This window comes from Macaca nemestrina, chromosome 1, assembly GCF_043159975.1.
Source record: "Macaca nemestrina isolate mMacNem1 chromosome 1, mMacNem.hap1, whole genome shotgun sequence".
NCBI lineage: Eukaryota > Metazoa > Chordata > Mammalia > Primates > Cercopithecidae > Macaca > Macaca nemestrina.
Window position 1 is genome coordinate 222,779,972 of NC_092125.1, and position 22,725 is coordinate 222,802,696.

The 22,725-nt window shown below is 46.2% G+C and overlaps 1 protein-coding gene across 2 annotated transcripts in view; it reads left to right on the forward strand.

Annotated features, from left to right (window-relative positions):
- The first annotated feature begins 2,585 nt into the window (after positions 1-2,585).
- The window catches only part of LOC105473151 (mechanistic target of rapamycin kinase), a 149,702-nt gene continuing 129,562 nt past the window's right edge, over positions 2,586-22,725 (forward strand). The window contains exons 1-10 of one of the 2 annotated variants that reach the window (XM_011726788.2): positions 2,586-2,700; positions 5,416-5,591; positions 6,245-6,353; positions 7,649-7,881; positions 8,622-8,822; positions 10,806-10,940; positions 15,617-15,892; positions 15,978-16,086; positions 20,707-20,893; positions 22,172-22,300. In XM_011726788.2, the coding sequence (XP_011725090.2) occupies positions 5,430-5,591; positions 6,245-6,353; positions 7,649-7,881; positions 8,622-8,822; positions 10,806-10,940; positions 15,617-15,892; positions 15,978-16,086; positions 20,707-20,893; positions 22,172-22,300 (1,541 nt within the window). In that variant the 5' untranslated portion in view covers positions 2,586-2,700; positions 5,416-5,429. Of the gene's footprint in view, positions 2,701-3,109; positions 3,131-5,415; positions 5,592-6,244; positions 6,354-7,648; positions 7,882-8,621; positions 8,823-10,805; positions 10,941-15,616; positions 15,893-15,977; positions 16,087-20,706; positions 20,894-22,171; positions 22,301-22,725 lie in introns of those variants that run through there. The other variant, XM_071100808.1, reaches the window with a different exon arrangement.

Here is a 22,725-nt window from a genome sequence, read left to right on the forward strand (position 1 = left end):
TAACAACAACAAAAAAAACCCTGCCAAACAAAGCATTTTGTTAGCCACAGAATATTATCAACCATCTTTATTTATTTATTTATTTATTTGAGATTGGGGTCTCACTATGTTGCCCAGGCTGGTCTCAAATGCCTGGGCTCAAGCAATCTTCCTGCTTTGGCCTCCCAAAATGCTGGGATTACAGGTGTGAGCCACTGCACCCAGCCCAACTGTCTTTAATTTGGCAGTTTAGGCCTTCTGAAAACTCATTCCTTCTACCTTCACTTCTTTTTATTACATAAGTAATTGATGATAATGTATAAAGAAAAAGTGTCTTTCCCATTGTGCACATCTCCCCATGTAAACATAGACATATGAGAAAAGCATAAATATTTTTGTAAACGGTTATATTATACTTACATTGTTGTGTAATTTGTAATTTTTGAACTAGTTGTGAACCTTTTCCTTCTTAGCAAATATTCATCTCATTACCACTATTTCTTGTTATTATTATTATTATTGTTATTATTATTTGAGACAGGATCTTTCTCTGCTGCCCAGGCTGCAGTGCAGTGATCACAGATGACCACAACCTTGAAATCATGGACTCAAGTGATTCTCCTGCCTCAGCCTTCCAAGTAGCTGGGACTACAGGCACGTGCTACCATGCACAGCTAATGTTTAAATTTCTTTTGTAGAGATGAGGGTCTCACTATGTTGCTCAGGCTGGTCTGAAACTCCTGGCCTCAAGCAATCCTGCCTTGGCCTCCCAAAGTGCTGGGATTACATGCATGAGCCACCATGATAGGCTCTAAATTATCATTATTAATGGCTACGTATTTTTCTTATTATGAATGCATTTTTTTTTTTTTTTTTTTTGAGACTGAGTCTTGCACTGTCACCCGGGCTGTAGTGCAGTGGCGTGATCTCAGCTCACTGCAACCTCCACCTGCTGGCTTCAAGCGATTCTCCTGCCTCAGCCTCCCAAGTATCTGTAATTACTGGCGCCTGCCACCATGCCCCGCTACTTTTTTTTGCATTTTTTTTTTTTTTTTTTTTTTTTTTTTGAGACGGAGTCTCGCTCTGTCGCCCAGGCTGGAGTGCAGTGGCGCGATCTCGGCTCACTGCAAGCTCCGCCTCCCGGGTTCACGCCATTCTCCTGCCTCAGCCTCCCGAGTAGCTGGGACTACAGGTGCCCACAACCGCGCCCGGCTAATTTTTTGTATTTTTAGTAGAGACGGGGTTTCACGAGGTTGGTCAAGCTAGTCTCAAACTCCTGACAACATGATCCGCCGGCCTCAGCCTCTCAAAGTGCTGGGATTACAGGTGTGAGCCACCGCACCTGGCTGAATGCATCATATTTTACTGGACTCCTACTTTGAAATATTTAGGAATTTTCAGTGTTTACTATGACAAATAGCACTGTGATTAAAAAAAAAAGAAGAAATGTAGTCAAATCCACTTTTGCTATTGATTTCTTTTTTTTTTTTTTTTTTCCAATTTGTAGAGACATTGTCTCACTATTTGCCCAGGCTGGTCTGGAACTCCTGGCCTCAAGCGATCCTCGTGCCTCAGCCTCCCAAAGTGCTGGGATTACAGGCGTGGGCCACTGTGACCAGCAGCTATTTATTTTCTTTGGTTGGTATGTATGTATGTATGTATGCATGCATGCATGTATGTATTCATTGAGACGGAGATTTCTCAGTCGCCCAGGCTGGAGTGCAGTGGCACGATCTCAGCTCACTACAACCTTTGCCTCCCGGGTTCAGGCGATTCTCGTGCCTCAGCCTCCCGAGTACCTGGGATTACAGGCGTGCGCCACAATGCCCACCGAATTTTTGTATTTTTAGTAGAGACGCGGGAGAGTTTCACCATGTTGGCCAGGCTGGTCTCGACTCCTCCTGACCTTAAGTGATCCGCCCGCCTCGGCCTCCCAAAGTGCTGGGATTACGGGCGTGAGCCACCGCGCCGGGCCAGCTATTGATTTTTGAAACGATTAAAAAAATATAATGTTTCTTTGAAAATTTTTATTTATGAGTAGCTCTTTTGGTTAAAACTTGGCTATGGTTTCTCTGGAATGATCCTGAATTGGATAATTTTGGGAAAGTGAGAAAATCTAATTAAAAACATTTTCAAATGCTTATTAAATGTAACAAAAGAGAAATCATAGGATCCATAAAGAGCGCTAGCCCGAAACGTCTTCTGATGCAGTAATTCCTGGGCGCCAGCATTGCTCACACTCTCCTCTCAGAATTACACCGGGAGGGGTCGCGAACCTCTGCTAGCCGCTCTTGGTGCGATCCGGAGGTACCCAGACAGCGGACTCCCTGAGTTCACAGCCCGGATGCAGAGGGGAATCCTAGCAGCGCCGCACCGGATGTATGAGTGGAAGAGACTGAGGTCAACTCACGACCGATTGGTTCTCCCGAGTGGACCCAAGCCTGTTTTCAGCTGTCACTGGCCGCGTGGTTTGTCTATTTGAATAGTCCCCGCCCCCTGGAGAAGCCGGGTCCTGAAGCTTCACTTCTTCTTCATTACTATTGGCCTGTTTTTCAGTCCATCTTCTTCCTGTACGTGTCGATTGGTCCTCAGGGCTAGGAACCCTCCTTCCCTCGCTCCCGGTTTAGAGGACAGCGGGGAAGGCGGGCGGTGGGGCAGGGGGCCTGAGGCGGCGGTAGCGGTGCTGGCGGCGGCAGCTGAGGCCTTGGCCGAAGCCGCACGGTGAGTCTAGGGCCTGGAACTACCCCTCTGAGGCGGCGTAATGTCCAGACCTACGGCCAACCTGCCCGTGGGGGGGCAGGGGAAGCCGCCCGTCTGGGACGTGGGGTCCCCACACTGCCGGCCCCACGACCTGGGCACCGTCTGAGCCCTTGAGTCCCACCCCTCGAGGCAACGCCCACCTCCCCGGGAGCCCCAAGAGACCCCTGCACCCTTCGGCCCGCGGTACGTCCGCCCGAAGGCCGGTCCATCAGCTCTGGTACTGCCCTTTGGGTCTTTTGCCCGTTACAGCCACCCTTTTTTCTGAGCCACGTACAAAAATTTTGTATCTCTGCCCCAGGGAACACCAGCGTCCGTGTCAGCCCCTTATCCTCCACCGTGGACACTTCTCAGAGACCCAGTCACCGAAACTGAGCTCGGTTACATCGTTGGGGTACATCCTCTCGCCTTCTCCCCCAGCCCCATCCCTGTTTCTCCCATCCAATTTTAACTTAAGCCCTATCAAGACCCTTAGGATGTTTGACTTCAGATATCCTAAGTTTAATTGAATTCAGCCTGGAGCAGATGGCCTGTGGGCCTCAGACCATATGAAGTTACACTGGTTCTTTCCTGAGCCTTTCCTTGCTAGCCTCCTTCCCCCCTTTCATACACACACACATACACACAAACTGGAGTAGTTTTCTTAGTAGGGATTCTTAAGTTTCTTCTCCCCTAAAGGATGACATTTCTTTCTGCAGTCTTCTTCTTGGCACTGGAGTATTTGAAAGCTTTTCAAAACCAATTATTCCCTGTTTTTCCTCTGTGCCTTACAAATTGGTTCAAAAATAAGAATTTTGAGAAATTGGTTTTGTAGCATAAGCTGAACATACTTAGGATAGGTATATGTTACACCCATAGCAGTGTGGGCATAATTGAGGAATGAAGGAATGATCTCAGAAACTAATTGTTTTCTTTTAGCTTACATTTGAAGTGCTAGTCCCCTGTAGAACTGCATTGTTCAGTACAAGAACCACCAGCCACATGTGGCTGTAGAACACTTGAAATGTGACTAGTTCAGGTGGCTCACACCTGTAATCCCAGCACTTTGGGAGGCCAAGGCGGGTGGATCACCTGAGGTCAGGAATTTGAGACCAGCCTAGCCAACATGATGAAACCCCATCTCTACTAAAAATACAAAAAAAATTAGCCAGGTGTGGTGCTGCACATATGTAGTCCCAGCTACTTGGGAAGCTGAAGCAGGAGAATCATTTGAACCCAGGAGGTGGAGGTTGCAGTGAGCCAAGATCACGCCACTGCACTCCAGCCTGGGTGACGGAGAGCAAGACTCTGTCTCAAAAAATAAATAAAAGTGACTAGTCCAAATTGACATTGTCGTAAGTGTAAAATGCACATTAGATTTTGAAGACTCGCTACAAAAAAAGAATGGACACTATATCAATTTTTAAAATATTGATAACATGTTGAAATGATATTTTGGATATATTAGTTTAAGTAATTAATTTCACCTGTTTCTTTTCACCTTTTAAAATATGGCTACCAGCAGCTTTAAAATTACATTTGTGGATCACTGTATTTCCTCTTTTTTTTTTTTTTTTTTCAATTGGGATGGAGTTTTGCTCTTGTCGCCCAGGCTGCAGTGCAATGGCGCAATCTTGGCTCACTGCAACCTCCGCCTCCTGGGTTCAAGTGATTCTCCTGCCTCAACCTCCCAAGTAGCTGGGATTACAGGCACGCACTGCCATGCCTGGCTAATTTTGTATTTTTGGTAGAGATGGAGTTTCACCATATTCCCCAGGCTGGTCTCAAACTCCTGACCTCAGGTGATCTGCCTGCCTTGGCCTCCCGAAGTGCTGGGATTACAGGCGTGAGGCACTGTGCCTGGCCTATATTTCTATTAGACAATGCTGCTGTGGAATAATAATCTCTCTTTTTAGACTGAACTTGAGCAAAGGGGCAGTCTTAGTCATTTTTGATTCTTTCCCTACCTCCCCACATTTGTTACCTGGCACTGTGCCGTGTACATAGTAGTAGTAGTAATAATAATAGCTAACAATTATTAAGAACTCAGTATATGCCCTGCACTGTTTTAAATACTTTTTGACATGTATTAACTCATTTAGTCCTCACATCAACCCATGAACTAGGTACTATTATCTTCCTATTGTAGTTTAAGAAACATTTTTAGTGTCTTTCTCAAGGTATATAACCTTGTTTTTGTTTTCGTTTGTTTTTGTTTTGAGACAGTGGAGTGGCAGGATCTTGGCTCAGGGCAACCTCCACCTCCCAGGTTCAAGTGATTCTCCTGCCTCAGCCTCCCGGGTGGCACATGCCACTACGCCCAGCTAAGTTTTGTATTTTTAGTAGAGATGGGATTTCACCATGTTGGCCAGGCTGGTTTCGAACTCCTGACCTCAGGTGGTCCTCCTGACTCGGCCTCCAAAACTGCTCAAGGTATCTAACCCAAGGATTCAAACCCAAGTAGGCTAGCTCCCATAGCCCGCAATTTGACCCTCCCTACCACACTGCCTCTTTTAAACATCAGTCATTGTTTAATGAATCTAGGCTTTCTAAATGTTCCTCAATAAGATCTCTCAACCTTTTTAGAATCCCCTGCCTGACAAGGACTTGGGGGAGATCTGTGTTGGATGACCAGGGCCATAAGTAAATTTATCACCATACTTTCTTGTTCAGAATATTAAAGGAAACTTCTCTTTAAAGAACCTCAGGGCAAGATGCTTGGAACCGGACCTGCCGCCGCCACCACCGCTGCCACCACATCTAGCAATGTGAGTGTTCTACAGCAGTTTGCCAGTGGCCTGAAGAGCCGGAATGAAGAGACCAGGGCCAAAGCTGCCAAGGAGCTCCAGCACTATGTCACCATGGAACTCCGAGAGGTGCTTCTGCGATTTGGGGCCAGTCATTGTGGGATGTTTGGGCTAAATGTATCATCACTGGTTTAGACTTTTTTTGGACAGCTAAGCGAGGATTTGGAAAACAGAGATTATTTTAGAAAGGCACTCAACCTCTCACATCCATAAAACATGCAGGTTCTTTTGCAGCAGTTGCACATTTCTGTGGCATTTTTCTTGTTTGTGGTCACATTTTAGGGGCCAGAATAGACTTAGCTGTTTCTTTTAGCTTTTTCTTTTTTCCTTACCACATACCACACCCTCAAATGCTTTCTGTCTGATAACAGTGATTGGGATGGGTTTGGAGAGTTGAGAACTAGGGACTTTCTAAATAGAGACCAGACTTGAGGTCAGAGACAGTATCTTGTTTATCCTTGTATCCCTGGTACTAGAAAGAACCTAGGACAGAACATTTTCTGCTACAGAGTAGATACCCAATAAATATTTGTTAAATAATCAGAGGATTGCAAGTTCAGGTGCTCTACAGTGTAATCCTGTAGAAGTGGGCAGTAGCTTGTCTTCTTTGGTTTGAACTATACTGCCTGCCTCTCAGGATCTAATCTTTAGATGCCAGCCCACTCCCACCACCACAGTCAGAGAATTACTAGAAATTGTTCTGATTATATCTTCTTTTGCAGATGAGTCAAGAGGAGTCTACTCGCTTCTATGACCAGCTGAACCATCACATTTTTGAATTGGTTTCCAGCTCAGATGCCAATGAGAGGAAAGGTGGCATCTTGGCCATAGGTAAGGACAGAGTCTCTGGCCACAAAAACAACACACTCACCTTTGTGCCCATTGCACCCTGTGTCTGCCACTTACTGGATGCTAGTTCATATTTGCTTAATGAAATTTAAGAAGCCTGTGGCTTTTAATTCTAGCAGCAGTCCTGGGCTACAGGAAAAACGTATTTTTAGATGTGGAGGTGGAGTCTCAGAACCATTGAGTGACTTTTCAGATAGTTTACCAGAGCTGAGACTGGAAGCCAGCTTTCTTTCCCCTCCTTCATGTTGCGTTTTGTGGGCTCTGGTTCCTCAGTAGAGCAGGGTTTTGCATAGTGGGGCTCACGAATGGAAAAGTGGAATCGGTATGGTTAATAAAAAGCAGGTCTCTTTTTTTTTTGAGATGGAATCTTACTCTGTTGCCCAGGCTGGAGTGCAGTGGTGCAATCTTGGCTCGTGGCAACCTCCGCCTCCTGGGTTCAAACGATTCTCGTGCCTCAGCCTCCCGAGTAGCTGGGATTACACGCACCTGCCACCATGCCCGGCTAGTGTTTGTACTTTTAGTAGAGACAGCGTTTCACCATGTTAGGCAGGCTGGTCTCGAACTCCTGACCTCGAGTGATCTGCCCACCTCAGCCTCCCAGAGTGCTGGGATTACAGGTGTGAGCCACCACACCTGGCCAGGCAGGTCATTTTTAACTTCTAAGGACTGGTCATCAGTCCTGTGAATTATTATCCAGTCTCACTTGCTTTCCCTTTTTGGGGGACTAGGGGGGAAAATTATACTAGCATAAGATTATTTTGCTGTATGTAAATATTTCTGGCATAAGTATTAAATATCTGGGTTAAAATAAAAATTGTGTCCTTGCCCTCTAGAAGTGTACTCAAAGTAGAATGGAGGGATCACTTGCCAGCTTTTTTTTCTTTTTTTTTTTCCTGAGACAGAGTCTTGCTCTGTCACCCAGGCTGGAGTGCAATGGCGCAATGTCGGCTCACTGCAACCTCCGCTTCCCGGGTTCAAGCAATTCTCTTGCCTCAGCTTCCCAAGTAGCTGGGACTACAGGCGCATGCCGCCACACCCGACTAATTTTTTGTTGTTGTTGTTGTATTTTAGTGGAGAAGGGGTTTCACCATATTGCCCAGGCTGGTCTCGAACTCCTGAGCTCAGGCAATCCGCCCACCTTGGCCTCCCAAAGTGCTAGGATTACAGGCTTGAGCCACTGCGCCTGGCCAGCACTTGCCAGCTTTTAGTTGAAGTCTGTGTACTTTCCTGGTCAGCCTATGCCCCATCATCACCTTTTGCCTTCCTCTCTTTTCCAGCCAGCCTCATAGGAGTGGAAGGTGGGAATGCCACCCGAATTGGCAGATTTGCCAACTATCTTCGGAACCTCCTCCCCTCCAATGACCCAGTTGTCATGGAAATGGCATCCAAGGCCATCGGCCGCCTTGCCATGGCAGGAGACACTTTCACCGCTGAGTATGTGGAATTTGAGGTGAAGCGAGCCCTGGAATGGCTGGGTGCTGACCGCAATGAGGGCCGGAGACACGCAGCTGTGAGTGCCTGCAGGGAGGAGCACAGCCAGGCTTGGGGAGCGATGGTGTCATGGTGGGGTCTTTTGCTTCCTTCTGAGGCTCATCCCTGAAAAAGGCTGGTTAGAAGGGCTAGGATTCCAGGCTGTGAGATGGGGTAGAGTCCGTCCTTAAGAGAGAATCTAGCAGTGGTGTGGTAGGGATCAGAAGCATCAGCCGCATGCTTTCCAGTCTGCTGCCCTTCAGAGGAGGCAGTACTGTGAGGGGGGGGCATGGTACCAGGAGAAGGACACACACTTGGACCCTGGCTCAAGTCTTGGCTTTACAACTTCCCACCTAACTCTGTAACCTGGGGCAGCTTCTGACCTTCAGTTTCTTCCTCTGTCAAATAAAAATAACAACAAGATTAAACATTAAACAGGATTATCCATTCAATAATTGTTTACTACATACCTACAGTATTCCAGGTAGAGTTCTATGCTATTAGTATAGTGATATAGAAAGCATAAAACACATCTGCACTTCCAGAGCTTATATTCAAACATTACAAGCATTCTGTGTTTGTAAACAACTTAGGATAATGACCACTGAGATGTTTAATCAAATTTACTTTCTTCCTCTGTCCCCAGAATTTCCTAGCTGGAAGAGTGAGCAAGCCTTCTCTGTTCCTAGTGTGTATGGCTCTAAGATGATAAAAGACCGTACTCCTGAGAGAACAAAGCACTGGTACCGACGAGAGTTCTCGGTTTGTCTTTTTCTCCAGGTCCTGGTTCTCCGTGAGCTGGCCATCAGCGTCCCTACCTTCTTCTTCCAGCAAGTGCAGCCCTTCTTTGACAACATTTTTGTGGCCGTGTGGGACCCCAAACAAGCCATCCGTGAGGGAGCTGTGGCCGCCCTTCGTGCCTGTTTGATTCTCACCACCCAGCGTGAGCCGAAGGAGATGCAGAAGCCTCAGTGGTACAGGGTGAGGAGATGGGTCCATTCCCAACACTAGGAAAGCACGTCTACATAGAGAATCACCTGGCCTAAGGGGCAGCCACAGGCCCTTGCCATGGAGCAAGCATCAGTTTTTGTTTTGGTCTCAAATGAATTTTTTTTTTTTTTTTTTTTTTTTTGAGCTGGATTGCCCAGGCTGAAGTGCAGTTGTACAATCTCAGCTCATCGCAACCTCTGCCTCTCGGGTTCAAGCGATTCTCCCACCTTAGCCTCCCGAATAGCTAGGACTACAGGCGTGTACCACCACGCCTAGCTAATTTTTGTCATAGAAACCGGGTTTTTCCATGTTGACCAGGCTGGTCTCGAATTCCCAACCTCAGGTGATCCACCTGCCTTGGCCTCCCAAAGTGCTAGGATTACAAGCATGGACTACCGTGCCCGGTCTCCAGTGAATTTTTTATGCTCAGTATGAATCAATAGTTACTTTATTGCATTTTTTTAAAGCAAACATATATGGATTGCTACACCATTATTCTATACGTTATGTTATGTATGACTAAGAATGCAAATATGCCACTTAAACTGTGACTTGGTACCTCTTTTTTGTTTTTGAGTCTGGGTCTTGCTCAGTCACCAGGCTGGAGTTCAGTGGTACGATTTTGGCTCACTGCATCCTCTGCCTCCTGGGTTCAAGTGATTCTCCTGCCTCAGCCTCCTGAGTACCTGGGACTACAGGCATGTGCCATTATGCCCAGCTAATTTTTGTATTTTCAGTAGAGATGGGATTTCACCGTGTTGGCCAGGACGGTCTCGATCTCTTGACCTCGTGATCCACCCGCCTCGGCCTCCCAAAGTGCTGGGATTACAGGCATGAGCCACTGTGCCCGGCTGACTTTGTACCTTCTTCTTATCAATAATTATAAGACATCTCAGCCGGATTTTTATGCCTGTAATCCCAACACTTTGGGAGGCCAAGGCAGAAGGATTGCTTGAGCTCAGGAGTTTGAGACCAGCCTGGGCAGCATGTGGGACCCCATCTCTACAAAAAATAAAAAAATTAGCTGGGCCTCGTGTCACATGCCTGTGGTCCCAGCTATATGAGAGGCTGAGGCGGGAGAATTGCTTGAGCCCAAGAGATCAAGGCTGCAGTGAGTCATGATCACACCACTGCACTCTAGCCTTGGCAATGAAGTGAGACTCTGTCTCGGAAAAAAAAGACATCTCTTTTCAGAGATGTTAAAATATGGAAAAATAGGTGTCTTAAAATCAGTGTGATACAAATGATACCAATTTAGAAAGTGCCAGTTCTCTCTGTTCTAGTATCATGAGGCCTGTGCTGATTACTGCTGCAGAGGGAACTTATCAGTGAGTCTTATATTAGAAAAAGAGCTCTGAACATGGGATTGAGAGACCTGGGTTCCAGTCTTGCCTTTGCTGTGTTATCTTGGACAAGTCACTTAAATTCTTTGAGTCTGTGTTTTTAGCTGTTAAATAGAGATGATGATGGTATCTTCCTCAAAGGCTTATTATGAGAACTGAAGCCGGGGCCGGGCGTGGTGGCTCACACCTGTAATCACAGCACTTTGGGAGGCTGAGGTGGGTGGATAACTTGAGGTCAGGAGTTTGAGACCAGCCTGGTTAATATGGTGAAGCCCTGTCTCTACTAAAAATACAAAAATTAGATAGGCGTGGTGGTGTGTGCCTGTAATCTCAGCTACTCGGGGGAACTGAGGCAGGAGAATCACTTGAACCCAGGAGATGGAGATTGTGGAGAGCCGAGATTGCACCACTGCCTTCCAGCCTGGGCAACAAAGCAAGACTCCGTCTCAACAAAAAAAAGGAATTGAAGCTGAATTAAATAAAAGAGATTGATCAGTTTTGTCGATAACTGGCACAAGGCACTGAGCAGGCATGGTAACACCTCAGAACCGCCAGTGTAGATGGGATGGGCCTATATTCTTTCTGGGTTTGTAGTCTGTCTCTAATAAAGGCACCCTGTCTCTTTACATAGCACACATTTGAAGAAGCAGAGAAAGGGTTTGATGAGACCTTGGCCAAAGAGAAGGGCATGAATCGGGATGATCGGATCCATGGAGCCTTGCTGATCCTTAACGAGCTGGTCCGAATCAGCAGCATGGAGGGAGAGGTGAGAAGCCACGGCAGAGGGGAGTCCAGGCTCCCCATGTACCATTCTGTGAGCAAGGCAAGGCGAGATCCATGTCCTCATGGAGCTGACATTTTGTGGTGGGAAACATAATAAGTAAATAAGATAATTTCAGATAGCAGTAAGTTCTATGAAGAAAGTTAAAGAAGAGTAGGATAGAGAGTGACCGGGATGGGGTGAGTGGAGGGTCGGGGAAGGTCCTCTCTGAGGTGGTGTTATTTGAGGGGGGTCCGCATGATACAAAGGAGCTACCTTGCAGCAGGCCAGGGAACTGTGTTCCAGGCTGAGGCTTTGAGGCAGAAGAGTGTGAGACACTGATGAAATGGAAGGGAAGTATGGCTGGTGTACCGGCAGCAAGGGAGAGGGAAGGAGGGGCCAAATTAATAGGCCCGCAGTTCACATAAACACGAGCTTTTGCGGGGTAGACATTGGAAGTATGCACACAGACAAATAATGTGATGTCATGCATTTCTAACAATCACTGACTGCTTATAGGAAAAACTGTGGGGAAAGGCAGGAATGAAAGCAGGGAGACCAATTAGGAGATGTGTTGACTTGAGAAGGTGGGTTTAAAAGTACATGGATTTTATTAGGGAAACAGCCTTCAAGAGAATATGGGGAGGGAGCTGGGAGAACCATCAGACCACAATGTACATCTGACCCTGAGTAAGCAAGAGGGTAAAATACAGATAGAAGTGTCCTAGCCTACTATGCAGGGCCACTGCAGGGTCCTCAAGCCAAAGTTGGCCGTCGGAGAGGTCTGTGTCTCCCAGGAGCAGGACAGCCTTAGCATCCCTACTGTGTTCTGTCATTGACTGGGAGCAATGGTGATGGGTTTCAGAGCAGCAGCTGGGGCCCTTGGTTATGTGCCTTGTAGTTGGAGGTTGCATTCTCACGGCTGCCAGACAAAGCTATTACAGTAGTCTGGATGAGTTACAGTGGTGGCTTTGACTAAGAATGGTGGCACAGATACTGAGAAGTAGTTGATGGAGGATATATTTGGGAGGTAAAGCTCCATCTGTGAGACTGGCTGTAGAAAACAAGCTGTGAAATTTTACCCCGGGGATTCCTGCTTATAATAGACACAGTGCTTATTAGATAATAGCTGTGCCCAGATGTGGAAGCAGCGCATGCAGCAGTGTGCAGAAGCAGGAGGAGTCTGGCTTCAGATCCCCACCGCTCTGTTGACTGTGTGACTCAGGCAAATTACCTGTTTAACCTCATTTTTCTCCCTTTGGACGGGAGCTCTTACCTACCTCATTGGGTTCTTGTATGATTTCTAAATGATGTTGGCCTTCTATATCCATGAGTTCTACATCTGGATTCAACTAGTAATGGTTCACAAATACCCAGAGCTGGGTGCAGTGGCCCACACCTGCAATTTCAGCACTTTGGGAGGCTGAAGTGGGAAGATCACTTGAGCCCAGGAGTTTGAGACCAGCCTGGGCAAAAGATGGTGAGACCGTGTCTCTATGAAAAAATTTTTTTTAACTTTTTAAAAAGAAAAAAAAAAAATCAAAGAAAAAAAAATACAACAATTTAAAGATAATACAAATTTTTAAAAATACAGTGCAACAAATATTTACATAGCATTTACATTGTATTAGGTATTATAACTAGCATAGAGATGATTTAAAGTATGTGGGAGGCTATACATAGGTTATATGCAAATGCTATGCTACTTTATCTGAGGGACTTGAGCATCTGCAGATTTTGGTATCTACGGTGGGTCATGGAACCAACCCCCATGGATACCAAGGAGATGACTATGTATGTGAAGTGTCCAGCACAGCACCTGATACATAGTGGGCGTTCTATAAGCGGTAAGCTTCAGATTTTCCTTCCTGAGTTTAATATGATGTTTTCCATTGTAATCTGGGTGGCTATGAGATCTTTGTTTCCTCTCATTAAAACAGAACAATATCACCTAGCTCATAGAGTGGTTGTCAGATTTAAGTGAAATAGTTCTTGTGAAGGTGGTTTGTAAATTATAAGAAACTATCCAAGGCTGGGCATGATGGCTCATGCCTGTAATCCAAGCATTCTGGGAGGCCGAGGTGGGAGAATCACTTGAGCTCAGGAGTTTGAGACCAGCCTGGGCAACATAGTGAGACGTCGTCTCCAAAAAAAAAAAAAAAAGAAAAAAGAAACTATCCAAATATAAGGTATTAAAATTTCACAATTTGTTCATTCATTCAACACATATTAATTGAGCACCTAGTATATGCCAGCTACACTGTGTCCTAAGAGCTAGAATAATCCAGCAGTGAACAAAATAGATTCCATTCTTATAGGGAAAGATAGATAATATACAAGTAAAAACCTATTATATATCATATGGTTATAAGAGCTATGGAGAAAAGTAGAGTAAGGAAGGGGAATACAGAATGCTAGCCTAGATTAAGGATTACATTTTAAAACGTGGTGCCATTTGAGTACAGCCATGAAGGAGGTTAGAAAAAAGCCTTACAGGTATCTGGGGAAGAGCATTCTAGGCAGTGGGCCTGAGGCAGGAGCGTGCTGGTGTATCAGAGGAGCAGCAAATACTGAATAGCAGCTCCCCTACCATGGCTGAGCAGAGTGAGCAGGAGAGGTGTGTGGGGATATGGGGTCAGAGGAACACCTAGGGGAAGGAAGGGGCATATCACATAGGGCCTTTGTGTGGGAAGCGGGAAGCTATAAGTGGGCTTTGAGCAGTGGAGTGACATTTAACTCATATTTCAAAAGGATCACTCTTGCCAGTGTGTTGAGAAAGGATTGTTAGAGAGCCAAGGACTAAAGCCAGGAATCCAGTTAGGAGGGAACTGCCACAGTCTTAGCGGGGGATATGTGTGACTCAGACCACAGTGGGAGCTATGGAGTTGCAAGAAGCAACTGGATTCTGAATTTGGAATTTGCTGATGGTTTGGAGGTAGATGGAGAGGAAGAAGTGTCAAGGTGTTTGGCCTGAGTATTAGGAGGATAAAGTTGCCATTCACTGCAGTGGGAAGACTGAAATGGGAGGAGCAGGCTTGAGGGAGAAGGCTGGGAGTTTGGTTTTGAACCTGTTATCTTAGAGACCTTTTGGGCACCTGAGTGGAGATACTGAATAGTTCTGGGGAGAGGTCTGGGCAAGGGGGATGGATTTGGGCATTGTCAGGGAACTAGTATAGTTGGAGAAGAGATGGGGTCTGTGAACCTGAGGTCAGGAGATGAAGAGGACCAAGGGGGATGGGGAAGGAATAGCCAGGGAGGGAGGAGGAGAGCCAGGAGAGTTTAGAGTCTGAGAAGCCAAGTGAAGAAAGGGCTTCAAGGAGGTGAAAGTATCAGTTGAATGCTGCAGATAAGTCAAATAAGATGAGGACTGAGAATTGACCATTGGATTTAGCAGCTTAAGACTCATTGGTAACTTTGATAAGAGGAGTGGATAAGATTTTCTGAAAAGTGAAAATATGTGTGTCAAGAAAAGTTTAGAAGTTTGGAAAACTTGTGTCTCTTTCTCAATTTGGAGTCTTGGAGGATGAGTACTCCCCAACCCTGCTCCTGCGGCCCCAAGACCGAGTCTTGCTCTATTGCCCAGACTGGAGTACAGTTGGTGTGATCTCAGCTCACTGCAACCTCCGCCTCCTGGGTTCAAGCAATTCTTCTGCCTGAGGCTCCCGAGTAGCTGGGATTATAGGCATGTGCCACCACAACCAGCTAATTTTTGTATTTTTAGTAGAAACAGGTTTTCACCATGTTGGTCAGACTGGTCTCGAACTCCTGACCTCATTATCTGCCCTCTTCGGCCTCCCAAAGTGCTGGGATTATAGGTGTGAGCCCTTGCTTCTGGCTGAGGATGAGTAATTAAGCAGCCCTTTGTAAAGGGAATAGACATGAGTTCTCAGTCAGCTTATTCCATACCACCTGTGGATTCCTAGGATACTGAGAAAATTACTTGGTTAAGTTTTTGTTTTTTGTTTTTTTGAGACAGAATTTCTCTCATTGCCCAGACTGGATGGCCGTGGTACGATCTTGGCTCACTGCAACCTCTGCCTGTGGGTTCAAGTGATTCTCCTGCCTCAACCCCCGAGTAGCCAGGACTACAGGCACGCGCCACGACACCCGGCTAATTTTTTGTATTTTTAGTAGAGATGGGGTTTCACCATGTTGGCCAAGCTGGTCTTGAACTCCTGACCTCAGGTGATCCACCCACCTTGGCCTCCCAAATTACCGGGATTATAGGCATGAGCCACCATGCCCGGCCTGCTTAAATTTTTACCTGGGTTTCCAGAGGGGAAGAAAGAGATCAGACAGTCCTTAACAGGATGCTAGCAGGGGCCTCCCATCACCTTTGCAAGCCTCATTGCGGTGGCCTAGGTCAGTAGTCACAGCAATATGCAAGTCAGCCTTTCCAAACTAAGTGAGGAGTCCTGGGAGGTGAGAACCCTTGGCAAGGCAGCCGTCTGCTGCTGCTTTATTTTCAGTAGGTGGTGCTCTTCTGCCTAACTTAGAACAAAATCAGATCCCTTGCAAGGTTCTGGGGAGATTGTAACCCTAAACATGAAGAGTGGCCACCCTTCACTTTGGAAGTAGTTGCATTTTGGGATTAGGCAAATGTAATGGTCTGTAGACTCCACAGTGCCCAGTTTGAATGCCAGTCATAAGTAAAGATGATTTTTTTTTCCTTATATATATAGCGTCTGAGAGAAGAAATGGAAGAAATCACACAGCAGCAGCTGGTACATGACAAGTACTGCAAAGACCTCATGGGCTTCGGAACAAAACCTCGTCACATTACCCCCTTCACCAGCTTCCAGGCTGTACAGCCCCAGCAGTCAAATGCCTTGGTGGGGCTGCTGGGGTACAGCTCTCACCAAGGCCTCATGGGATTTGGGGCCTCCCCCAGCCCAGCTAAGTCCACCCTGGTGGAGAGCCGGTGTTGCAGAGACTTGATGGAGGAGAAATTTGATCAGGTAGGTGGTGAGAGGCCCTTTCCTTCTTTTCCCAAGCTCCACACCTCACTTTTCCCCTGCCAACCCTTTATCCTTCCTCTCTCAGGTATGCCAGTGGGTGCTGAAATGCAGGAATAGCAAGAACTCGCTGATCCAAATGACAATCCTTAATTTGTTGCCCCGCTTGGCTGCATTCCGACCTTCTGCCTTCACAGGTGAGGATGTCCATGGAAGACATCATTACCCATCTCAGGGTAATTAAACAGGGAACAGGTGATTCCAGAAAATCCAAATATCTTTTCCTTTGAAGCAGTGCCAATGAATCTCTGATTTCTTTGCCTCATGTCCAATTTCAATGATATTTAGTTCAGGTTTTCCACTAATGTCAGAGGCAGCAGACATAGGAACAATCAGAACAGGTAGGCAGAGAGGCAGTTCTACGGCCAAGCAAATTCACAAATAGACTTAAAAGAGACCTAAGGGCGGGCAGTTTTGATGTAGCTACTGTGCAGTATCTACGTCAAAGCTTTGTGAGGGAGGGTTTGGGGATCGTCCTGCTTCTGTCCCTGAGGTGGTCACCAAGCTGCCTCACCACTTGCAGGCAGCATCAATCCCTGGCTCCTGAACCTGGCCCAACTCAGATTCCAACTTCTCAACGAAGCCTTCCTGGATTGCTCCAGCTGTAAATGTCCTTTCCTTCTTCCGTCATAGCCCTCAGCTATGGAAAGGTTTGGCATCAGACCTGAGATGAACCCCACCTCCGCCCTTAACCATGAGGTTTTCGACAGATTACTTTACCTACCTGGGCCTCAGCTTCCTGACTTGTAAAATCAGAATAACAATCTCTGCCTCCCAAGATGAGCAGCATTAATGCCTAAGCACCTACTGTAGTGCCTGGCACAGAGTTAGCCCTAATAAGTGGAAACCATTATATATTGTTACAGCCTCCTCAGGCTACTTCAAATCTGTTTTGGAAACAGGGTAGAGATAAAATTTTTAGTGTTCCAGTTGCCTGTTCATACTTAATGTCCTTGTCTTACCTCCCTACTTGCTGAGCACAGGCACCCAGTCTTGAACATGTCTTCCCACTTTACCGTGGTGCTCATTGCCTGTGCTTAGTGAAGCATTCAGGACCCAGTGAGAGCCAGGAACATAAGCAAAAGGCCAGCCTGGCCCTCAGCAGACCCTATTCCCTAGCACACAGACTCACTTCACGCCACCCAGCCCAGACAAACCACGGGAGAAATGTAGCTGGTCAGGTGTTAAACACACTGCTCAAAAAAAGTAAAACGTGTTGGTTGAGGACTTGACAATTAGCCACATAAAACCACTGAACCAGAGAGAAATAACAGAAGGAAAATCACCCGTATTTTGTTAGTTTCTATTCTTCTGGCCTGGCACCCAGCAGCTTTTCTCTTTTTTAATGACCAGACAGGTTGCTGTTCAGTAGAGCTTTAAATGATCTTGGATTAAAAGTCTGTGGTTCAAAAGAAGCTAATAACTAGGCCAAATTTGATGAAAGTCTGGCATGTTACCCTTGTAAGTTCAGAAGACTGCTTAGCAGCAGGATACGAAGGCTCGGAGGGCCCTAGATTTCTGCTTTTGATGTGGGTGTTTGTTATTGTTGTTGCTCTCTTTTTTAAGGTTAGTCAAAGTTGTTTTATTTTATTTATTTATTTTATTTATTTATTTATTTTTTTTTGAGACGGAGTCTCGCTCTGCCGCCCAGGCTGGAGTGCAGGGGCCGGATCTCAGCTCACTGCAAGCTCCGCCTCCCGGGTTCACGCCATTCTCCTGCCTCAGCCTCCCGAGTAGTTGGGACTACAGGCGCCCGCCACCGCGCCCGGCTAGGTTTTTTTTTGTATTTTTTAGTAGAGACGGGGTTTCACCGTGTTAGCCAGGCTGGTCTCGATCTCCTGACCTCGTGATCCGCCCGTCTCGGCCTCCCAAAGTGCTGGGATTACAGGCTTGAGCCACCGCGCCCGGCCAAAGTTGTTTTATTAAATTTGCTAAAATATGCCAGTGACATTCAGCCTGGGCACCCCCTATAAGTATTCGCTTCATTGCATAAATACTATTTGTTTAAAGCTTGCAGTTTGGAAGTTATTGCTTAAACTTCTCAGTGGTATAAGCTTTAGAAATACAAAAAATACTCCCAAGACTGAACTGGAATCTCTAAAGTCAGATTTCTAATCTCTCAGGGTGTTAAATCCAGAAAAGAAAATTATGCTCTCTTGGGTTTTTTTTTGAGACAGGGTCTTGCTGTGTCTCCCAGGCTGAAGTGCAGGGATGCGGTCACAGCTCACTGCAGCCATGACCTACTGAGCTCAAGCGATCCTCTCACCTCAGCCTCCCAAGTAGGTAGGCCCACAAGCGTGAGTCTCCACACCTGGCTGATTTTTTAAATTTATTTTTTGTAGAGATGGGGTCTCACTATGTTGCCCAGGCTGGTCTTGAACTCCTGGGCTCAAGCAATTCTCCCGCCTCGGCCTCCCACAGAGCTTAGGATTACAGACAGCTGTGGCGCCTTGCCAAGAAATTATACTCTTGATTTTAGCCCATTTCCTGCCGAAATGCTATCCCCCTAGTTTTTCTTGTTGACTCACTCTTATTTTAGGGTTGTATCGCCTTGGTCATCTGTCTTCAAGCCCCAGCATGCCTCATTGTCATTTGACCACAAAAGCCATGGGAGAAAACATTTCTCAGAGTAAATGCAGTCATGATATGTGCTGCTTTAGGAGTCTAATCCACTGTCTAAATGTGGTTCTGGTAGCTTTCAACACCCCTAACTTCCTAAGGGATGTGTGGTTTTCGCTTCTCTCCTACTTTATGTGTACTACTGGTGCCTATACTGGGGACCAACATCAATGGAAAAGAAGGAATAGACAAGAAGCAAGAATCAGGAAATTCCAGCTTTCAGAGGAGAAATAACACTTTAGCTTGAATTGTACGAGAATCGCCTACCCATGCACACTGGCTTATGTAAACTTAATGAAAATATACATGTGGCTTTCCAAATTACAGACTAAATCTTCTATTAAATATAACTGTCACAAAAATCTCTAGGTAGTAGCAAAATGATTTCTAGGCCTAAGCTGAATGGAATGGCCTGTTTATTGCAAACAGTGTTCAGTATTACAGTCATATATTACTTAACGATGGGGATACATTCTGAGAAATGCGTCCTTAGGAGAATTTATCCTTGTATGAACATCATAGAATATATTTACATAAACCCAGGTAGCCTACTCTACACCTAGCTCTATGGTATAGCCTATTGCTCCTGGGCTACAACTTGTGCAGCATGTTACTGTAATGAATAGGCAACTGTAAAACAGTGGTAAATGTTTGTGTATCTAAACATAGACATAGAAAAGATACGCAAAAATGTACTGTATTATAATCTTATGGGACCACCATCATATATGTGGTCCATTGTTAACACAAGCATCGTTAAGTGGCGCAAGACTGTACTGTTTATTTCTTTGTTTGTTTGTTTTTCTGAGACAGAGTCTTGCTCTGTCACCCAGGCTGGAGTGCAGTGGCACAATCTTGGCTTACTGCAACCTCCACCTCCTGGGTTCAAGCGATTCTCCTGCGTCAGCCTCCCAAATAGCTGGGACTACAGGCACATGCCACCACGCCCGGCTAATTTTTTGTATTTTAGTAGAGACGGGGTTTCATCACGTTGTGCAAGCTGGTCTCAAACTCCTGAGCTCAGGCATCTACCCGCCTCGGCCTCCCAAAGTGTTGGGATTACAGGCGTGAGCCACTGTGCCCGGCCCTGTACTGGGTTTTTATTAGTTTGAGACAGGGTCTTTTTTTTTTTTTTTAATGAGATGTAGTTTTGCTCTTGTTGCCCAGGCTGGAGTGGAGTGGCGTGATCTCGACTCACCGCAACCGCCACCTTCTGGGTTCAAGTGATTCTCCTGCCTCAGCCTCCCGAGTAGCTAGGATTACAGACATGCACCCCTGTGCCCGACTAATTTTGTATTTTTAGTAGAGATGGGGTTTCTTTATGTTGGTCAGGCTGGTCTCAAACTCCTGACCTCAGGTGATCCACCCACCTTGGCGTCCCAAAGTGCTAGGATTACAGGCATGAGCCACCAGCCTGGCCCTGAGACAGGGTCTTATTCTGTCGCCCAGGCTGGAGTGCATGGCTCTTGGCTCAGTGCAGCCTCAAACTCCTGGACTCAAGTGATCTTCCTCAGCCTCCTAAAGTACTGGGATTACATGTGTGAGACACTGCGCCTGGCCCATGACTGTACTTCAGATTTCATTATAATGTAAAATTGTTTAGATCTTCTGTTTTTAAACAATGTTTGACATATATTTCTTAAGCAAGAGCATGTAATTCTTGTATCAAAATGTAACAGTAATGGAGACAATTACATGATACTGTTTTGGCAACCTTTTACGTGTTTTGGATTTCTTTTTTTTTTTTCTTCTGAGACAGGGTCTTGCTTTGTCACTCAGGCTTGAGTGCAGCACTGCACATGATCACACCTCTCTGCAGCCTCAACCGTCTGGGCTCAAGCGATCCTCCTGCCTCAGCTTCCCGAGTAACTGGGATTACAGGCGTGCACCACCACACCTGGCTAATTTTTATTTTTTGTAGAGACAGGGTCTTGCTGTGTTGCCCAGGCTGTTTCGAACTCCTGGCCTCAAACAATCCTCCCTCCTTGGCCTCCCAAAGTGTTGGGATTACAGGCGTGAGCCACTGGCAACTTTCTTAATTTATTCTTAAACTGAATTGCTTTATAGGACCTTTGACTGTTGATATATAGACCCTAACCCTGACCTGGAGCTATCTACTTTGTCTTTTCTGTACTCAGATACTCAGTACCTCCAAGATACTATGAACCATGTCCTAAGCTGTGTCAAGAAGGAGAAGGAACGTACAGCAGCCTTCCAAGCCCTGGGGCTGCTTTCTGTGGCTGTGAGGTCTGAGTTTAAGGTCTATTTGCCTCGCGTGCTGGACATCATCCGAGCGGCCCTGCCCCCAAAGGACTTCGCCCATAAGTAAGCACCTCTGTTATGATTTCACCTTCCGCTTCATTCGGTTGGAGAGGAAGGACGCTCTATCCCAGATCCACAGAGCTTAAGCCATTTTTTGCACATTAAACTCCAGGGTATAGCAAATCATATGAAGAACAGCCCTTCCTCAGTTGAATTCTAAGCTTTTCCAAATGAAATAACATATATGAACTATTTGGGGAGGTTGAATACCCTGAGAACACGTGAGATGTCAATGCTGTTTTCAGTGTTATTATTTACTGGGAATCTGCTAGTTTTGCTTTTTTCTCTGGCTTTTAAAAGTCTTATTTTGATATAAGACCTAAAGAGAGGAATCCTCTCCTGGAACTGAAGGGACCTAAGGGTCATCTTTTTCCTCATCACTGAAGTTGAATACGTTATTCCACCTCTTTAAACCTTCTGGAGAATACACTATGAGAAAGTCCCTCAGCATCCTGCCAGATGGAGTGGCCAGGGTGTCTTCGCTAAGGCGGGGGGTCAGTGTTCCTCACCCTTTGTCTCAGGGTTGTCTTTATACTTCCCTGTTTATTAGTGAAGATTGCTGTGGTGAATTAATACACCCCATTCATTCTTCTTTTTTTTTTTTTTTTTGAGATAGAGTCTCACTTTGTTGCCCAGGCCAGAGTGCAGTGGCGCAATCTTGGCTCACTGCAACCTCCTCCTCTTGGGTTCAAGTGATTCTCCTGCCTCAGCCTCCCAAGTAGCTGGGATTACAGGCATGTGCCACCACACCCAGCTAGTTATTGTATTTTTTTGTAGACACAGGGTTTCACCATGTTGGCCAGGCTGGTCTCGAACTCCTGGCCTCAAGTGATCTACCTACCGTAGCCTCCCAGAGTGCTGGGATTACAGGCGTGAGCTACTGCGCCTGGCTCCATTCTAAAGCCCCGCATTCTCATCGTAGAAGAATTTCTTTCCATATGATGGCTGTTTACTGCCTTCTTGTCCCTGATGAACACATTGTTCATCTCCCTTCCTACGTAAGTATCTTGGTGAGCACCACACTAATCCATATGGTACAGCTGTGTGAATTCGGAAAAAGGGCCCCTTCCTTAAGACACTTTACTGCCATCTGCTGGATTGTTGTAGAAACATACACATCTACAGTCACTGTGATGTGATGGGCCCCTTTGAACTGTGCTGTGGACGGCTTGCACGCCCATCTGCCTGAGTAACCTGTTCTCCTTGCCCCAAGGTGATTTTGAGGTGGGACATTAAAGAATGTCATTATGTCTCAACTAGCCACTGTTGGTTTCTCTGCAGGAGGCAGAAGGCAATGCAGGTGGACGCCACAGTCTTCACTTGCATCAGCATGCTGGCTCGAGCAATGGGGCCAAGCATCCAGCAGGATATCAAGGAGCTGCTGGAGCCCATGCTGGCAGTAGGACTAAGGTGGGTGTCAGAAACCTGAGGTTGCCCTATATCAATGTGCGGCTTGGCCCCCAGTGTTGGGACTGTTAAAAGAGTGAGGCGTGGTTGTTTGCACTTTCAGTTGGATGGACAGGATAGCTTAAACTAAACACATAGGCTAGTACTGAATCCTAGTTTCATCACTAGCGTGTTATGTGATCTTGACTAAGTTATTTAATTTCTCTGAGCCTCTTTTTTTTTTTTTTTGAGGAGTCTCGCTCTGTCGCCCAGGCTGGAGTGCAGTGGTGCGATCTCAGCTCACTGCAAGCTCCGCCTCCTGGGCTCACACCATTCTCCTGCCTCAGTGTCCCGAGTAGGTGGGACTACAGGCACCTGCCACCACGCCTGGCTAATTCTTTGTATTTTTGGTAGAGATGGGGTTTCACCATGTTAGCCAGGATGGTCTC